The following is a 17,705-nucleotide window of genomic DNA, read 5'->3' on the forward strand; positions in this document are numbered from 1 at the left end:
AAATTGTATGCATATACAGAGTGGTGCATAAGTATTTTCTAATACAATTTCGAAAAACAATTGAAAAACAAAATAAATGTATCTCGCGCCATCTTTGACACGGTAGATAAACTTCTCTGTGAACAAATATGTGAACAATTCGACAGAGATATGCTTTGGCGTGCGCTACAACCAGCTGTTATACTCGAAAAAAATCAGTCGGTGCTAGGCACCATCGTAAAACATCGTATTTTGGTGTATTGCGTCCAAGAAAGAAAATAAACCGAAATAAATTCAGTTTGGAATCCTGTTTTTTAGTGAAGTGTCATACAACGAATCAGATTTAAAATTTTGAAAATCAATACTTCGGAGTTTAATTCATTTAATAATCAATAAAAAAGTGTAAGTAGAATTTGTAAATCGATAAAATATTACGTTTTGATTGCGATAAAATTAAAGTGGAATAAACTTAATTTATTAAAAAGAGATTGTTTGTTAATCAAACAACAGGAAAACGGGTTTTAAAATTTTAATTCATCCAAAAAGGTTGACCTTCGACCAATTTTCCTACTCACGAATATATAAATAAAATTTGCTGAACCCAGCTGAACAATTTTTTGCCACAATTATTTTTTTTACTAAAAACAAAATAATCGTAAAAGAGATTAATTGTTATCTCGTTGCTACTTGTGATTATTTCTTTCGCACTTGACACTCTGGGTCATTCCGTTTTATTGATTTTCCGTTCCATAACTGGAGTTTTACCACGTTTTTGGTTTTCTTACGACAAATTTAAACTAAAAGAGAATTATATTGTGACAATAAATTTAAAAAATGGAAATGTACCGCGTTACGTCACGATATGTTCAATTTAAATTGACCATTCATAAGGTTTGTTTCAAATAATCATTGACGATGACGAAAGTTTATTTACACTTAAAAATTGATAACATTTAGTAGAACAAAAAATCTTATGCATATAGACCAGAAACAGCAGTTTGATTACTTCTTTATGATTCATTATTAACAAGATATTTTGAAACTTTATAATTTTTTTTAACATTTTTGTGTTAATTTAAATTTTATTTTGTCATACTAATTTGTTAATTGAAATGAATGTTATCAAGTTCTTGAAATAATCGACGTTTTTATACAAGAGTTGTTATGTAACGTAGATATTTTAGCAATCATTGGCACTTTTTAATCGGCAAAAAATAAGAACCAGTTTTATTATGATCTCAAAGTTAATATCTCTACATTTAAATAAGCTAATTAACATCTTTTTTTGACATAAATCATATTTTTCTGGCTTTTAACAATTTTGGCAAAAAATTATTTCAATCTTTTTCAATGAAAGAACTAGAAGCTTTGAGGTTAAACAATGTGTCCTTTGACAAAATCGAAACTACATTACATTACTTTTCAGAATTTGCTGCATTTGCCTTGATTTTTCTATTTTTTTGGTCTGCGACTAAAGCAGCAGAGGAACAATGTGCATGGCTGCTACTGATCGTATAATTGAGTGCACCAACATGATACACAACTTCTAAAATATGAGTATAAAAATAACATGTATTGTAGTAATTAGTTAATATTTTGTGTAATGAATAAAATTATAAAACAAGTACGCAAACTAAGATGATAGAAAATGGAAAATAGGGAAATATCCAATTCTATGCAGACCTGGCGGTGCTTATAACGGAGAGCGAAGATGATCTCTAGAGGTTACTGACTTAGTATCAGCTTCAAAACGAAATCTATTAGGACTACCTCCTAGACACCGATCAGATGCAAGCTTATGTCGATGATAAAATCACGTACCAGGAAATGATATACTTGAGCATTGAGATGTTGAGACGGAAGTAAGGTAGTAGCTGCAAGAGCAGCGGCGTACCTAAATTACACAGTATGGCAAAAGAAGCATATTGCTACTGAAGGCAAGGCCCAGAGCTGTAAGACTGCAATTAGACCTATACTAACTTATGCAACAGAAACCCGACTCGAGACGTCTAAAACAACTCCTAACTACTAAAACGACAAAAGCAAAAAGATAGATATTACAGAAATGAAATAGTGTGTAAAATAGCTGAGAAAAAACTGATGAACAGAAAAAGAAGTGAGAGCATCAGACAAACATAGTATAAATAATACCAATTACTTCCAAAGGACAAAATAGGAACAAAGATGAGAACAAAACAGACAATTATGCCTAAATACACAAGGAAAAAGAAGAAAATTACTTATCATGGTCTTTATTTTTATATGGTTTATTATTGTATACTCGTTTATCAACAATTTTTCTCAACATTCCATTACTTTTAGTGCTTATCTTTCTAAATTAAAAAATATACAGAGTCATCCACGACGAGTGTCCATTAAAGCTATATAGAAAACTAAATGAAGTGGGGATTTGAAAATTTAATGGACGGTCGTCGTGGATGACCCTGTATAATAAATAGTTCGCGTCGACACCCACTTTAAATAAAACAGGTATTTCGTGGAGATGCCTTTTCTACCTAATTAATGCATGGATAAACATTTGCAAAGCTAAATATATTAGTATCTAAAAATACCTAAATTTACCACAAAAATTAAACGGAAACGTAATAACATACAACATACAACATAATGGACAATGTAACCGTATGGTTACACTAAATTCAAAGGCATGAATTTTAAACTCCTGATATCTGACAATATCGGGCAACATTACCATGAGGTTTCAACTGTGGTGTTGGAGCAGGAGTTCTAATAGCTTTGTCGAAATCTTTGCATGATCGTGAAAATGCAAAGCTATTTTTTGATAACTATTTTTCTGGTCTACCGCATTTTCAATATCTCAAAGAAAAATGTATTATACATAGTCTTGGAACGTTGCGAAGTAGTAGAATTGCCGGTTGTCCGATTGCAACAGATTAAGTTTAAAAAAAAAGAAAGGGATCATTTGGATTACAAAGTTGATAAAGAAAAAGGACTAATCATTGTGAAATAGTTTGACAATAAAGCTGTCCTGTTAGGTAGTACTCTGCATGGAATTGAGCCTTCAAGTGCTGTAAAGAGGTTCCATAAAAATGCTAAAACGAAGATACTGTTCTGCCATAGTAAAGGGATACAATAAATGCATGGGTGGGGATACACCCAATGCTTTGGAGTTTTTACGTCATATTCTTCGCAAGTTTGACATGTGTCTGTTTTCGGTTTTCCAAAACGACGTGTTTTCCAAAGACACTGAACATGTTATGATGTATAACCTCTTTCAAAATCAAGACAGAAGTCATATCCCAATTTTGCCAAAAGGTAGAGATGTCCATTCTTGCACTGGGGTGTTCAATTGCTATTCTGTAATTACTTATGTGATAAAGAACTTCTTTGTGGATCCTACTTTTAATGTTCAACAGTGTGAGAGATCCCATCACTACATTGTAGCTTACAGCTTTTTTCATTCTTTCCTTATACGCTTCATGATTTGCTCGTTGCATTTATGTTGTATCGGATTTCATCGCCGTACAAATTGCCATCTAATATAGTTTTTATGTACAACTTCAAAACGAATTGGGAACCTCTGAAAAATCTTTACGATGGCATTATCTCTGCCTTACCATCGGAACGTTCGTGGTATTTTCTGTCATATACATTTATAGAAGATGCAGCCTTAATAATATCTTCTTAACCTAGATATCAACATGATATCTGATCAAAAAAGTTAGACCATTGAATGACATGAAGCTTCATTTCCTCTAGAATCCGTCGTTTAACACTCTTAATTGGACCAACGTATATCATAATCTTCGTTCTTTCTTTTCTCTTCATCAAAAGCTTTTTATATAGCTTTAGAAATATAATTATTTGCGCTATTTTAATTGTACGTGTTTTTGCTTAAACTCTTGAACAAGCCCATAAATATTGAACTCATAGAAACGTGGTTTAATATAAAAACTTGATTTGTGATTCTTTTATTTTTTAGTAAGTACTATTTATACAACTTTAGTTGTGCGGTTAAACATACATAAAATCCTTGTTATTTTGGATTGTTAACAATGCATGTTATGTAAGAAATGAATAAACTGTTTTGTAGCGTATTAAATTCCCGAAACAATTTCAGTTTCAAATATGAACCTCGTAACTAATAAGCTTTTAAAATTGTTTTAAAATTCCAGTAATAATAATAAAATTATTATTTATGATATACAAACTGGTAAAAGTTTTGAAAAATTATAAACAATTGTCAAACTCAAATAAATTTCAAGTTCAAAGTAATATTTTTATTATAATTTTTAATTTATTGCTTTTGTGTTGACGATTTCATAATGTTATTTTATTCTTTTAAAGGAATTTCATAAACCCAAATGACCGAATACAAGCAACTACCGCAGCCGACTCGACAACAACAATTTGCGTAAGTATAAAACACGATCGATCAAATATACTCCTGAGAAATTAGCGCGACCTTCAAACATATCTCTTACCCAAGTTTTTTTTTCATTAACTTCTAGTGGCTCGTGGCCTATATTTTTCTCGTTAATAAGTCATAGATAAAACGAATAGATAATACATGAACAATTTATTGCACTATAACATATATTTATTTAATTTTTATGTCATTAGATTAATTCCAAAAATTATCAATGGAGGTATCGCAGGAATTATTGGCGTTTCTTGCGTTTTTCCCCTTGATTTGGTCAAAACAAGACTTCAAAATCAACAAATTGGACCGAAGGGGGAACGGATGTATAATTCTATGTAATTAAAATTAAAATAAATCAAAATTTCATTTTGATACTTATTTTGCTGCCCTTTAGGTTTGATGCTTTAAAGAAAACTTACAAAGCAGAAGGTTACTTCGGAATGTACAGAGGTTCAGCGGTTAATATCTTGCTTATTACTCCTGAAAAAGCAATTAAATTAGCTGCAAATGATTTTTTCCGTCATCATCTTCAAACGAAAAACAAGTAATAAATTAAAATAATCAAAAAATAATGAGGGGTAATATTTTATTGTAATTTGTTTTTAGGCAACTTCCGGTTACTCGGCAAATGATGGCTGGGGGTTTAGCTGGGTTGTGTCAAATTGTTATTACTACTCCTATGGAATTGTTAAAGATTCAAATGCAAGATGCGGGGAGAGTTGCTGCTGCTGCTAAAGCAGGTGATAAATAATAAATCATTCACTTTGTTGAAATCAGATTAATTTTGAGATTATATAAAAATAAAATTGAAATATTACTGGTAATATAAATCATAAAAAAATATAAGTATGCAGACTTTTATAGCCGGTGTTAAATAAAATTCAAAGTAGAACTAACACTATCACTAGAACTAACAACGTCTTTTAAGATGGCAAAACCCGAATGATTCTAGTTCTAGGTCTAGTGTTAGTTCTAGTTTTAGTTCAATAGAAATATACAACAATCTAGCGCTGAATAACAACTCAAACTAGAGATAGCACTAGAACTAGAACTAACACTAGACCTAGAACTAGAACCATTCGGGTTTAGCCGCGCGTCTCTTAAGACGGCTAAACCCGAATGATTCTAGTTCTAGGTCTGCTGCTAGTTCTACTTTTAGTTAATTATCAATATACAACAATCTAGCGTTGAATAACAATTAAAACTAGAACTAACACTAGACCTAGAATTAGAAAGTTTCGGGTTTAGCCGCTCGTCTTCAAACGTCTTCAACATTTGATGTTAATTTATGACAATTTTTTTCTGAATAGTTGGAAAAACGGTGCCAAAAACTTCAGCAACTCAAATTACTTTGGAACTATTAAAAACGAAAGGAATATTCGGATTATACAAAGGAACAGCGGCTACTATGTTAAGGGATGTGTCGTTTTCAGTCGTTTATTTTCCGCTTTTCGCCACATTAAATTCGTTAGGTCCAAGAAAAAGTGACGGATCCGGTAAGTTTTATTCGCATTTTCATAATATCTATTTTTGGAAACTTATTGTATAACAACTTTTCACGTCATATCGTCGTTTTACCTGTTTTAAATTTAGTTTTTGGCTGCTAAAGTTAACACTTTTTTATAAATTTTAGGTGAAGCTGTTTTTTGGTGTTCATTTCTTTCCGGTTGCGTCGCTGGTTCAACAGCGGCCCTCGCTGTGAATCCTTTCGATGTTGTTAAAACACGTTTACAATTGTTGACGAAAGCACAAGGAGAAAGAAGTTATAGCGGAATTGTCGATGCTTTTATGTAAAAATTATTCTTGTATTAATATGTTTCAATATTAATATTTTTTTTTGTAGGAGTATACTAAAACATGAAGGCCCTAAAGCTTTCTTCAAAGGTGGGGCGTGCAGAATGATGGTGATAGCCCCACTTTTTGGAATTGCTCAAATGGTTTATTTCTGGGGCGTAGCCGAATATCTTTTGGGTTATAATCGAAAGATGACATAAAAATGTTTAAATTAAAATTGTTTTGTTAATCAAGTCGTCAAGATTGAAACGTTCTACTTTAATTTATAAATTAAATCCATAAAAAAAATGTACCTAGGCATAAAAACGTTTTCATTCGTTCGGCTTTTTTCTATATTTGAATCGTTTTTTCGCTTTTATGAGATACTCTATTTTGAAAAAAATACTTTTTAATACGTAGGCGATTTAGGTTGTTATTGCAGTTCGTTGTAGGACTGTATCATTTCGCGTAGATTCGCTATAAGTTGCCTCAATAACGAAATTAATTAACAAAAGGAATTAACTAAATGAGTCAATATTTAAAAAAAAATCTATATATAAAAATTGGAACGAATTGGATTTGATTATGTTTCTTTTAATTTTATGTGATGCAATTATATCTTTATTTGTTTTCTTTTAATTTTTTGTTAAATTCAGTATTAAACACAAATTTATTTTCTATTTTATTACGTTATTTAATTAATCATTGTTAGTTCTTGTTAATTTGGATTATTTTTTTTATTAAAATTTTAAAAATCTGTATGAAACTAAGACAATATGGTTAAAATTAAAAAAGTTTAATCTTGGTGTAAACGTTAAAACTGGATTAATGGGACAAACAAATAGAAAAAAAGAATCTATTATGTTTGTTTCCATTATCTCCAAAAAAAATGTGTTCCAATGTATTCCAATAGGAAATATATCAAGAAAAAATAAATACATAAGTGTTAATTAGCGTTTATTTCGTTTCATTTTATTCACCTAATCATACAATAATAAATTATGTTATCAATCAAAAACTAAGAAATCTACAAAACCTACAATTATTTTTAAAAATAGTGTAAGTCGTCAGTCAATAAATCAAATCAACTCAAAATGCAAATAAATTTATCCTAATCGTTTATCCAGAATTTTTGTTAAAAAAAATTTACTGATGACGATACATAAAAGCTGATACAGTATGCAAAATACCATTCGTAGCTATTTTATCACAATCTTTAATAACTTGGGAGTTTCCAGTTTGGAATGGATCGCCGAAAGTTGACCATCTATTGAAAATTTGATCTCCATAACTTAATTCTTGACAACAAACAGGACCTAAAAAAATTATAAAAATGTTATAGGAACATTAAAAGAAATAAATGAAACATTTAAATATAAATAAGAATTTCGAATTATTAAAAGAAAGTCTTAAAAGATTGTTAAGTTAGCATTTAATGCCTAAAATACTCAAAACTTATGAGTGTATTAATGTATCAAATTCTCCTGGTTGCAATTGGAAGAAAAGACCACAACTTTTCCTTACAGATTGCAATATAATGTAAAAGGTAAAAAATTTTGGCTTTCCTTGATGAAATTGACCACAAAGCAAAAGCAATCAGTCGATTGAAAAACTCGGTTATTAAAAAAAAACTTATGGCAAAAAAATAACATGTCTTCATGTAGATCTTAACGCAGCTTACATGAGCAAATCAAGAACTAACTTTGTTTAGACATGATCAACTTTTCTGCGTACTCTTGGAAGAAAGAGGAGGACTTTAGTTAATGTCAAAACGTGTATGGCAAAAATGTATAAAATACAATTCTCCGAAAAGATGAATAGAACTCTTTTTTATGGTCTAATACCCAATTAATAATTACAAACTATACCCAAAATAATTACATACATGCCCAAACAAAACATTTTCTCAACAGGAAATATGGCTCTCAGTAAACTTAAACAATTGTCTTACAAGAATTATCCCAGATGGTGAATCCTGCTCTTACTGGTGATTGAGTAATAAAATTAAATGGATTCCTTTCATAAATTAGTACGCGAAAGCAAAAAAAGTGGCAAAATGCGTTCGATGATTCATCAGATGAAATTGCTTTGCGTCAAAATTAAGCAAATCAGGCAAAGTCAAGTAAGCTTCTTGTAAGAGTTAAGTCGGGTGTTCTGGCTTTCATTGATATAAGTCAAATTCAACATTATTGTTATAAATTACGATGCGAGAGCAAACTATGTCACCTAGTTGATTTTGGAGCGATGAACAGAACTTCTGTTAGGAAAATCAGATTCCAGTATACTTCAAAGTGCGAAATATGAGTCATAAATAACACCATTTAACTAATATACAAAATTAAGAAGTTTGGTTGAAAACTATAGCTCCAATGAGCATCATACAGCATATCTTGGAAATCCAGTAAATTAACTATTTGTACAAATTCGGGTTTTGGTCAGTGTTAAAACGAGTATAAAAAAAAAGCGGAGTATCGAAATCCAATTCTGCTTAAGTATCAAAATACACAACTTTTCCAGCAGCCGAATATTGGCTCCCACTGAAATCCAGAAAAATTCCTTTTAGTTTAGAACAAGCAAGTACCAAAAATTGACTTATTTTGAATCTTAGGACACCGGTTTAAGAATTTTGCCATTTAATACAATTTTGGCATCATTTGTGTATGAGTCTATCAGTTATGAATCTCCTTGCAGTCCACAATACTGACATACTCAACTTTTGGTAAATGTAAAAAACCCATACGAAAAACTTTCAGAAAAACACCGTTTATGTTAAAACCCAAGTATGATGCAGATCACAATGAAATAGCTAGTAACTGAACAGATAAACTCATGTATTTATGATGCTAACATTTTTATGCCCGTTCGGAAAATTCTTGCAAAGGTGTTTTGAGGTTCATTTTGAAATTTATGTACTTATTGATGAACAATTTTTGGGAAGAGGGAGATAGACAAAAAGAAAAAATTGAAAGTGTACAACTAAGTGGCAAACCCAATATTAACATATGCTAGTGAGTCATGAAAACTCCAAGATAAACAGGAAGGAAAGATCACGACAATGAAAATGAAGTTTTTACGGAAAATAGCGGAGAGAACGAAGCGAGATATGATAAGAAATGAGAAAATAAGACTGGAAGAGGAGCTAATCAGCAAAATAGAGAGAAAGCAGCTAAAAGGAGCAACTAATTAGAATGGAGCATACCACAATAGTAAAAAAGGTATTTGAAGCAAAGAATAAGGATAAGAGAAACAGGAGAAGACCTAGCAAGAAGTGGGAGGAAGGAGCAGCAGAAGTTGGGAACAAGAGAGGGAAGACTCTAGCAGATCTAAGGGATTTAGCCAGGAACCAGAGAGAGTGGAAGATTTATCAGATGCCATCAGGCAAAAGGATCAAGTGAAGAAGATTTACTTATTGATACTAAGATGAAGTTTGAGTCGTAAGGAATTCTTTGAATGGTTTTCCACGTTTGCCAAAATTCAGCAGCTAAGGTATATAAAAATAAATCAGAAAAAGAACTTCTTGTGTCAAAATCTAAGTCTCAACCAAATCACAATTAAAGAGCAAGTAATAAACCTGAGAAATATCAGTGATCGTCTAAACGCATACTAAAATTCTAAAACAACCTTGAAATCCCATGAAATAACTCCATTTATATTCAAAAACATAAGGAGAGATAAAGCACATTTTTTCCTGCAGATCACAATACAAGAGCAAGTGTGTGAGCTGACAAACTCAGACTGCAGTATTTGACGGAAATTCAGTACCCTTGTAATTGAATTTTGACCCTCACTGATAACAAGTTCCATACTTTTCTTAATGTTTGTTCTAGGAAGTCATAAATATAACCCTATATGCTGATACAATGCAAGACCACGACGTTAAAGTAACAAACTCAAAGTATAGTAAATATCAAAATAACCCACATCTCTTTGCAAATCACAATACATTCAATCTCATCATATGCACTAAGAATGACTCATATCTTAACAGAATAAATCTCATTTGATTTAGACACCAAACAAGACATTAATTTCGATATCCTTCCCTTATTTCTATAACCTCACATATTAATTTGATTTCGTTAAAATTCTTATTTATATTTAATTAAATAACAAATTTTTTTTTACGTTTAATAACATGTCTCTTCAAAACGTTATCAGCCAAAGTTTTATTTTCTCTTAAAGCTTCAAGATCATATTTATATTTTCCAAAAGCATAATTAGTAACAGCTAAAACTGTTAAAGTTTCATTTGCATCTTGTAATTTCTCTTCCAATTTAGTTCCGGTTAATAATGATCTAAAAGTACTCAATCTGGGATCGTTATCCAAAATTTCCAATAAATTTTGAGTTGGTGGAACCAAAACTTTATCGATTTCATGAACAACGGCTCCGCAAGCTTTTTCTTCAACGCGTGTTAAAGTCGCGCATTGAACCATCGGTGGCGGTGAAAGGGTTTTTAAGAAAATGTTACTGAAGAATGGAAAAACTTTAACGCGAAGTTGTTTTCCTTCGACGTTGGTTGGTACTAAACTTGTTTCAACCATATCATCGACTTGCATTTCTCCTTTAACGATGTGGTATAAAACTAATTCTTTTAATTTTTCTGGGTCATCTTGGATCTTTTCTAAATAATTTTGCGCTTCGGGTTCAGCGAAAGCTTCATCGAAAGGAACGAAGAAAGTGGCATCTTTTAAGTTTTGAAGAGTTTCGGTTAAACCGGCTTTAGAAACGATTTCTTGGAATTTACTCAAATTTTTATTTGATAAAACGTCGTTGATTTCTAATGCCGTGTTTGGAATAATTAATTTATCTAAAGAATGAATAACCCCGTCTGTTGCTAAAATGTCACCCTCGATAATTTTAGCTTTTCCATCGATGAAAACTTCATCGTTTTTACGCTCCATATTGATTATGTCAATATCCATATCATGAACAGTTGCGTTTTGAATTACAGCGGCGGTACAAACGGTGTGTGTTGTTAAATGATGTTTTAAGATTGCTAAAAATAATTTAAATTAGAAAATAATGATTTTTTTTTATTTTTGGGTAGTTACTTGCAGCACATCCTTTTCCTGTTAATATTTTTTCTTTCGTTGTTTCATCTAAAGCATCAAAAGCTTCATTTGTGGGTAAATAAACGGTGTGTTGGCCGGGTTCTTTGAGGATTCCTTGGAGGTCGGAAGCTTCTAAAGCCGATTTAAAGGTGCTAAATTTAGGATTTTGATCGATTATTTCTTGTATGGTCGATTTTGGACTTTCTATAGCCGTATCGACCAAATGAACCATTCCATTTGAAGCGAAAATGTTTGCTTTTGGAATTCTAACGCAATTTGCCGTTACTAATTTTCCACCATTAGGAGTTGGATAAAAATTTAATCTAATTGTGCTGTTGTTGTTTTCACTAAAAATTAGAATTAATATAACATTTTTTATTTTTTTTTATTGTAATTAAATACGTGTATAAAATATCTTCGTTTGAGTAATCGTTTAAGTCGATAATTCCCGGAATTATGTGGTTTAAAATCATCTCGTTAGCCGAATTTGACGATTCTCGTTTGGTTACTTCAATTTGGTTCTAAAAAATTTAATTGTAACTTAATTTTTTAATTTTATTTTTAATTTACCATATCAGATAATTGTTCAACGTATTTGTCTAGAGAAGAATCTTGAGGTAAAAACACGGTGTAATTGGTTTTAGCGAATTTTTCGTCGAAATTAACATCTTTCACCAAGTTTTTAAAATTTGATCCGTTGTATTTATCAAAAACTTCCATTAAAGGTTTCATTTCTTCTTGAAGAATACAGATTTGTTGTCTTCGCGATTTAACATAACCGTGACAACACTTGTATCTTACATTATGGGTTTTTTCATCACCATGGACGTTTGTTCTGTAAAAAATACCGTTCGTGACGTCACGCATAAACACTAACACTAGATTTAGAACTAGAATCATTTGGGTTTAGCCGCACGTCTTTTAAGACGGCGAAACCTAAAAGTTTTTAGTTTTAGGTCTAGTGTTAGTGCTAGTTCATGAAAAGCAGAACTAAAACTAGACCTAGAACTAGAAACATTTGGATTTAGCCGCACGTCTTTTAAGACGGCTAAATCCAAATGATTCTAGCTCTAGGTCTAGTGTTAGTTCTAGTGCTACTGTTATCTCTAGTTTTAGTTGTTATTTAGTGTTAAATCGTTGTATATTTTTTATTGAACTAAAACTAGACGGCTGGTCAACACAGATGGATGGCTAAACCTGAAACTTTCTAGTTCATGCTTTTACTGTACTTACTTTGTGGTGCATTCATATTTATCTGGAGTTTCTATACAACTCGAAAATGTTAGAGCAGCTTCAAAATGATTCGCTATCGCATCCGGATCAACATTTTCAGTGCTTCTTGTTTCATTTTCAGTATCTTTACCAATTTGGCGACGTTCGATGCAAACATTTGGACTAAAAATGTAAAATAAAAACATAAATTCAATCTTGTTTTTTTTTTCTAATTAAAAATTAAAATTGGAAATAAACTAGATTTTTTTCTATCAAGATCAAAGTCGGTTTCTATTCAAAAGAAAATCTAAAAATAAAACTAATTTCGATGAACACAGATGGTGTTAGATATCCATGACGAATAAAATTGCTTAGTAATTCGTGTTCAACGCTGCATAAACCTACTCAATGGTTTGTTGAACATAAAACAAATCCTTGGTTAATTATCCGAGGTTAAAACCGATATAATTATAGTAAAAACACAATAAAACAATAAGAAAAAGATAATCATAATAATAAAATAAACAATAAATTGAGATTCTAGATTACAGTTATCTTTAATAACGGAATTGAATGAGGGGAACTACGTAAAAAAAGTACTGTTGTCGCTAAAAACTAATGCAAACGTAATAAGACGAGTTGAGTTCACGTTGAGTGAAAGGTTAACGAACTTGAAAATGCTAAGGAAAAGGATTATTTGCAGAAGGAATCTGGTTGCTGCAAGAAACTAAAATTAATGGGTTCTGTAACTTACCCTTTCCACCATGGTTGGGGAGCCGGGCGGAAAAAATTAAAATGAGAACCAAAAGGCCAAAATGATCCACCAAATGGATCACCAGCAGCGGCAAAACTAAAACAACAAAAAAATAAATACAATAAAAACATGATTTATTTAGAACAATTTCATTTTTATTGGGCATTGTTCATTTTCTCCACCAGGTGTTTTGCTGAATTTGTCACGCGCAACCAATAAAAGCCCCCGAAGCTCTGAATTATTCAAAACCATAACATAAAAGCCACGTTGTCCATACGAAATTAACGATGTTAAAAACATTAACTTTCAACAACTCTCCATTATAAAAACAAATCCATTTTAAACCCCCCAAAGAAAAAATCCAATCTCTAAACATTTTAATCATAGCAAGAAAATATTTCTTGACCTTGTGTTACACATACTCACTCATAAAAAAATGAGTCATCTCAATTAGAAAAGCAAAAACGATTTTACAACACACACATGCCGCGTTTAGTGTAATTAGTAAAACCGTTTCTAGAATCTGGAATAATAAATATGTTTTGAAACGATGGAAAATAACGTAGTCAATATGTAAAGATTGGATGGTTTTAAAAGAGCCTGGAGAAAATATAATGTCAATAACCAGATTGTAGTGAATAAGGACGCCTTTCTAAATTTCGAAAAAAAAAATAAATAAAATGTGTGTCATCCGCCCGCTTATTGTTTGTTCTTCTCTCTTTCTCTCAATGGAAAGACGCTATTTATTTTTACCTTGACCCTGACTCGACCGAGAAGTCTTCTGAGGTTAAAAAAGAAATTAAAGATGTAGAAAAAAGAAATTGTCTTAATGTTAAATTGAGAGGATAAATTTTTGTAATTATACAAGTTTCTTTTATGATAGTTCAAGTTTTTTTTTGTAATTATTCAAGTTTTTCGTAATTACTCAAGTTTTTTATTTATAAATAAATTAATTTCAGAATTCACTTTGTTTTTTTGAAAAACATTTTCTCCAGGTGTTTGTTAAGTTCTTTTGCGAGTCCTTTTTGAATGTAACAACCGAACGTCCGTTTCCGTTCAATGCAAATAAAGCAAAAAAATAAATAAGCCGATTACGTGTTATGTAAAAAATAAGTTTTTTTAGTTCAATTATAAGGTCATTAGTTCAATTAAGAAGAAACAGTTATAAATTAGAAGTAATTAACGATTCTTTTAAAGATAATATAGAAAAAAAACAGCACTTTTTCTATATTTAGGCAAATAGTTTGAATTCCGGGCTGGTTTCGGGGTTAGTTGCTTTGCCTTTACTACTGCTTTATAAAAATGAGCACAAGGATAGGGACCAGAAAAATATGGCAACCAATTGATACCTAAGTGACCTTTGGATAACTTCTTAAGGCCAGAATACAGTCTTCTAGGACTTTAAACGTTCTATTCGTTAAATAGAAATGCAAAATATTCCTGCTAATCGATGTCCTGGGGAAAACATTGTCTTCATTCTCTACCAATGAAGATGTAAGAGGGTTGCAAAAAACAGCCAGTGCTTGCAGATAACTACAAGCATGTTCAGAACGTCTTCTTTGTTGCAACAAAGCGATTCCTATTCCAGTGACCTTTGGATATCTTCTCATGATCAAAATACAATCTTCTAGTATTCTATTGGTTCGATGAGGTTGCTCCATCCACATTTTTTGAGTTCTGGATCACTTTGGATAATAGAGATGAGACGATTTTCTAATCGCACGTATTATTCCACAACTTGACATTGCACACCAACAGTGACTTTCTACTTATTGATGTACCCATGAAATGAAAGCGGGCTTCGTCGTTACCCCAACCCATATTCACATCAAATTTTTATTTCAGGAACCTTAAACATTATTCAATGGTAATGACTTCTCACTGATTGACTGAGAAGTTTGAATTTTGTAAGGAAAGAGCAGATTTTGAAGAACGATTTATCGCAAAGTCACGCGTTAGTTTGGCTGCTCTACAACTAACATTGCAAACAGTGTATCACAAACACTACCAGTTCTTTCGAACTTACCAATCAAGTTTTTGGTTGTTGTAATGTATGTTTTTTATATCGCTCATTACTTATGACCCCATAAGTGTTTCTTCTGATAAGTACAAGAAATAGAGGCAGACTACGAGATGGAAAGATAGAGAATAGTGGAGGAAGCCAAAGACAACCTTGGGCTGTAGCAATAACAGAAGAAGTGTTTCTTCTATATACTGTTGTAAGTTTTTAGAATGCAAATTTTTATGCTTCTTGATTATGACTCCAGACATATAGGATGGTTCAATTTGCAGTTATTATAATAAACTTCCTAAATGAAACTTACAAGAAATGTTAGATTTATGAGAAATCCATATATGAGGTTTTTATGTAGTCTATTTTCAATGACAAAGTTGTTCATCGATAGATAGATACGTTTTAAATGACATTGTTTGAAATCTTTTTGAAGTTGTCCTTAACACGAAGAAAGAATGTTGTAAAATCTTTATTCAATTAATACCATAAGTTGTTTGCTTTAGCATTGATCACCTTTGATTTCTGTTGACATATTTGCATGAATTGAAGTGAATGAATCAGAAATACCACCCACTAATGGCGACAAAATTTAGCATACTTCTAGAATGAGGTAAAATAAGATTAACATATTTCTTTACATGTGTATAGCTAAGTTATAAGGGTTGAAAGTAAGAATAAAAATTATAGTTTCGGCGCTACTTCTAAAATGTACTATTGCAGACAATTTTTTTTTGCTGCCATTTTTCAGAAAAACAGTAAATGAAAAACAAATAATCAAAATACTGGATAACTGTAACGATGATTTCGATAACTCATACGTAAATCCAATAAAGATTTCAAAACTTGTTTCTGATGACGATTCAGACCTTCTGGATTTAAAAAGCCGATGTAATCATGGTATTATTTCAAATTTGCAATGAGTTGCAATCATAATCTTCAATTTTCACATCATGTTGATGACCTATAAGATAAAGTGAGTGTCTTTTACGGTTTGTTATTACAAATTAGATGTGACGCACAACACAATATCTCGTAATTGCAAATTTTACTATCCCTAATCCACCTGGTCAATAATGAAATAGGTTGGGTTCATCTACGAATAGTATTAAAATAATGCAGCATCTTGTTGCTTTGCTACCACAAAATATTCCTGCTAATCGATGTCCTACCGAAAACATTCTGGCAGAAAAAACTTTTGTCTTTGTTACTAGAAAAATAAACAATAGACTTAAAAAACGCTACTCTATAGTGTTGAGTTTCTCTGCCAATGAAGATGTGAAAGAGTTGCCAAAAGCAGCCATAACAATACAAACACATTCAGAACGTCTCTCATTTGTTGGCAATTTTCTCAGTTGTGTTTATAAACAAGACGATGAATCTAAAAATGAGGTACTTCGGAAATGAAACGACACACCTCTAAATAGTTGCAATTGACTCCACAACTGACCATTCTGGTTATGCAAAAATCCTAGGCTAATTGATATTTAGACTCGCGAGTTCTGTATTTATATAAGATAAAATAATAAGGGAATTTGCATTAAAAAAAATGTTTGAAAAATTATTCTCCTATAGAAACTTATAAATTTAATTTCTTTTACAAATTTCTATAGAAAGATTAATTTTAAAACAATTAATATAAAGAGAAACCTTCTAAGAAAGCTACTCTCAAATATAAAAGATGTTAAAGCAGACAAAGAACAATAACCAATTTCCATTTTCAACACTTAAAAAGTCTTAATTTAAACAAAAACACTGTAATTCTTTGTTCTTATTCGCATTGGGATTAATTTACAGTTATAAAACCCATCCAATTGTTACATTTCGTTCCCAAAGAAAGAAAAAAACAGCTTTAAAAATAATAAAACATGTTGAAACGTAATACTCAATACACCTTTTGAGTTTAACATTTCTTCGCACGATTAAAATGCCAACTAAGACAACATTTGTTATTCAATGCAAATTTAAATTACGTTCAGGTTACGTTATTAGAAATAAAAAATATTTACTAACTTAATATAAAAGAAAATAAAGTAATTAAAAACTTACTCTAAGATTTGTCCATTGACTTGTAAAAAGAACAAAAGCAGGAAACTGAAAACGATCGCTCTTGAGCCCATCCTTTTAGGTTGATGACACTCACAACCGCTTGTATTTTATTTTATTTCTGTGTATTTGTGTTTTAAACGCCGTTTTACCTTCCGCTGATTGAACTTACTGTGAACGCAGGAGTGCAACCGGTTCGTATTTATAAACGAGTGTCTTCCTGCGCTGTTCAAAAACTAGAAGGAGGGGAGAACTTAACACTTAAAAAAATATGTATATTACTCAGGCTGATGTAGAGTTCAATCTAAATTTTAAACCGTTAAATAGTTATTTAGAAGATAAAAGATGCTGATAAACAAAAAAAAATGATTATTTTGATTAAAAATTATTTTTTTTCTGTGAATAAACTATAAATGAGTTAAAATGGATCGTGATCTTATTTTCTCAGTTGAGATTGGATGTTAAATTGCAT

At 31.2% G+C, this 17,705-nt stretch overlaps 2 protein-coding genes across 2 annotated transcripts; one reads left to right on the top strand and one right to left on the bottom strand.

The window, feature by feature from the left end:
- Positions 1-157: 157 nt before the first annotated feature.
- On the top strand, positions 158-7,112 carry LOC111424393 (mitochondrial glutamate carrier 1-like). Its single transcript, XM_023057902.2, has 8 exons — positions 158-381; positions 4,309-4,375; positions 4,585-4,719; positions 4,779-4,928; positions 4,991-5,124; positions 5,695-5,880; positions 6,018-6,174; positions 6,228-7,112. Exons 2-8 carry the CDS (start codon positions 4,326-4,328, stop codon positions 6,376-6,378), a joined length of 963 nt encoding a protein of 320 aa, XP_022913670.1. The 5' UTR covers positions 158-381; positions 4,309-4,325; the 3' UTR covers positions 6,379-7,112.
- Positions 7,098-17,408, bottom strand: LOC111424391 (midline fasciclin). Its single transcript, XM_023057900.2, has 8 exons — positions 17,237-17,408; positions 13,177-13,272; positions 12,444-12,605; positions 11,781-12,045; positions 11,613-11,731; positions 11,211-11,557; positions 10,283-11,155; positions 7,098-7,473 (listed from the first exon to the last, which is right to left on the bottom strand). The coding sequence occupies exons 1-8, from the start codon at positions 17,305-17,307 to the stop codon at positions 7,304-7,306; spliced, it is 2,103 nt and encodes a 700-aa protein (XP_022913668.1). The 5' UTR covers positions 17,308-17,408; the 3' UTR covers positions 7,098-7,303.
- Between the last annotated feature and the right edge of the window lie 297 nt (positions 17,409-17,705).

Source organism: Onthophagus taurus, chromosome 6 (genome assembly GCF_036711975.1).
Source record: "Onthophagus taurus isolate NC chromosome 6, IU_Otau_3.0, whole genome shotgun sequence".
In the NCBI taxonomy this organism is placed as follows: domain Eukaryota; kingdom Metazoa; phylum Arthropoda; class Insecta; order Coleoptera; family Scarabaeidae; genus Onthophagus; species Onthophagus taurus.

What these genes read in the sequence shown, in the direction of transcription:
- LOC111424393 (XM_023057902.2), top strand. Translation starts at nt 4,326, where the DNA reads ATGACCGAATACAAGCAACTACCGCAGCCGACTCGACAACAACAATTT. An exon ending in CATCTTCAAACGAAAAACAA is followed by an intron (nt 4,929 to 4,990) that starts GTAATAAATTAA and finishes ATTTGTTTTTAG; the next exon opens with GCAACTTCCGGTTACTCGGC. An exon ending in GGAATTGTCGATGCTTTTAT is followed by an intron (nt 6,175 to 6,227) that starts GTAAAAATTATT and finishes TTTTTTTTGTAG; the next exon opens with GAGTATACTAAAACATGAAG.
- LOC111424391 (XM_023057900.2), bottom strand. Translation starts at nt 17,307, where the DNA reads ATGGGCTCAAGAGCGATCGTTTTCAGTTTCCTGCTTTTGTTCTTTTTA. An exon ending in CCCCAACCATGGTGGAAAGG is followed by an intron (nt 12,606 to 13,176) that starts GTAAGTTACAGA and finishes TTACATTTTTAG; the next exon opens with TCCAAATGTTTGCATCGAAC. An exon ending in AACGAAGATATTTTATACAC is followed by an intron (nt 11,558 to 11,612) that starts GTATTTAATTAC and finishes TCTAATTTTTAG; the next exon opens with TGAAAACAACAACAGCACAA.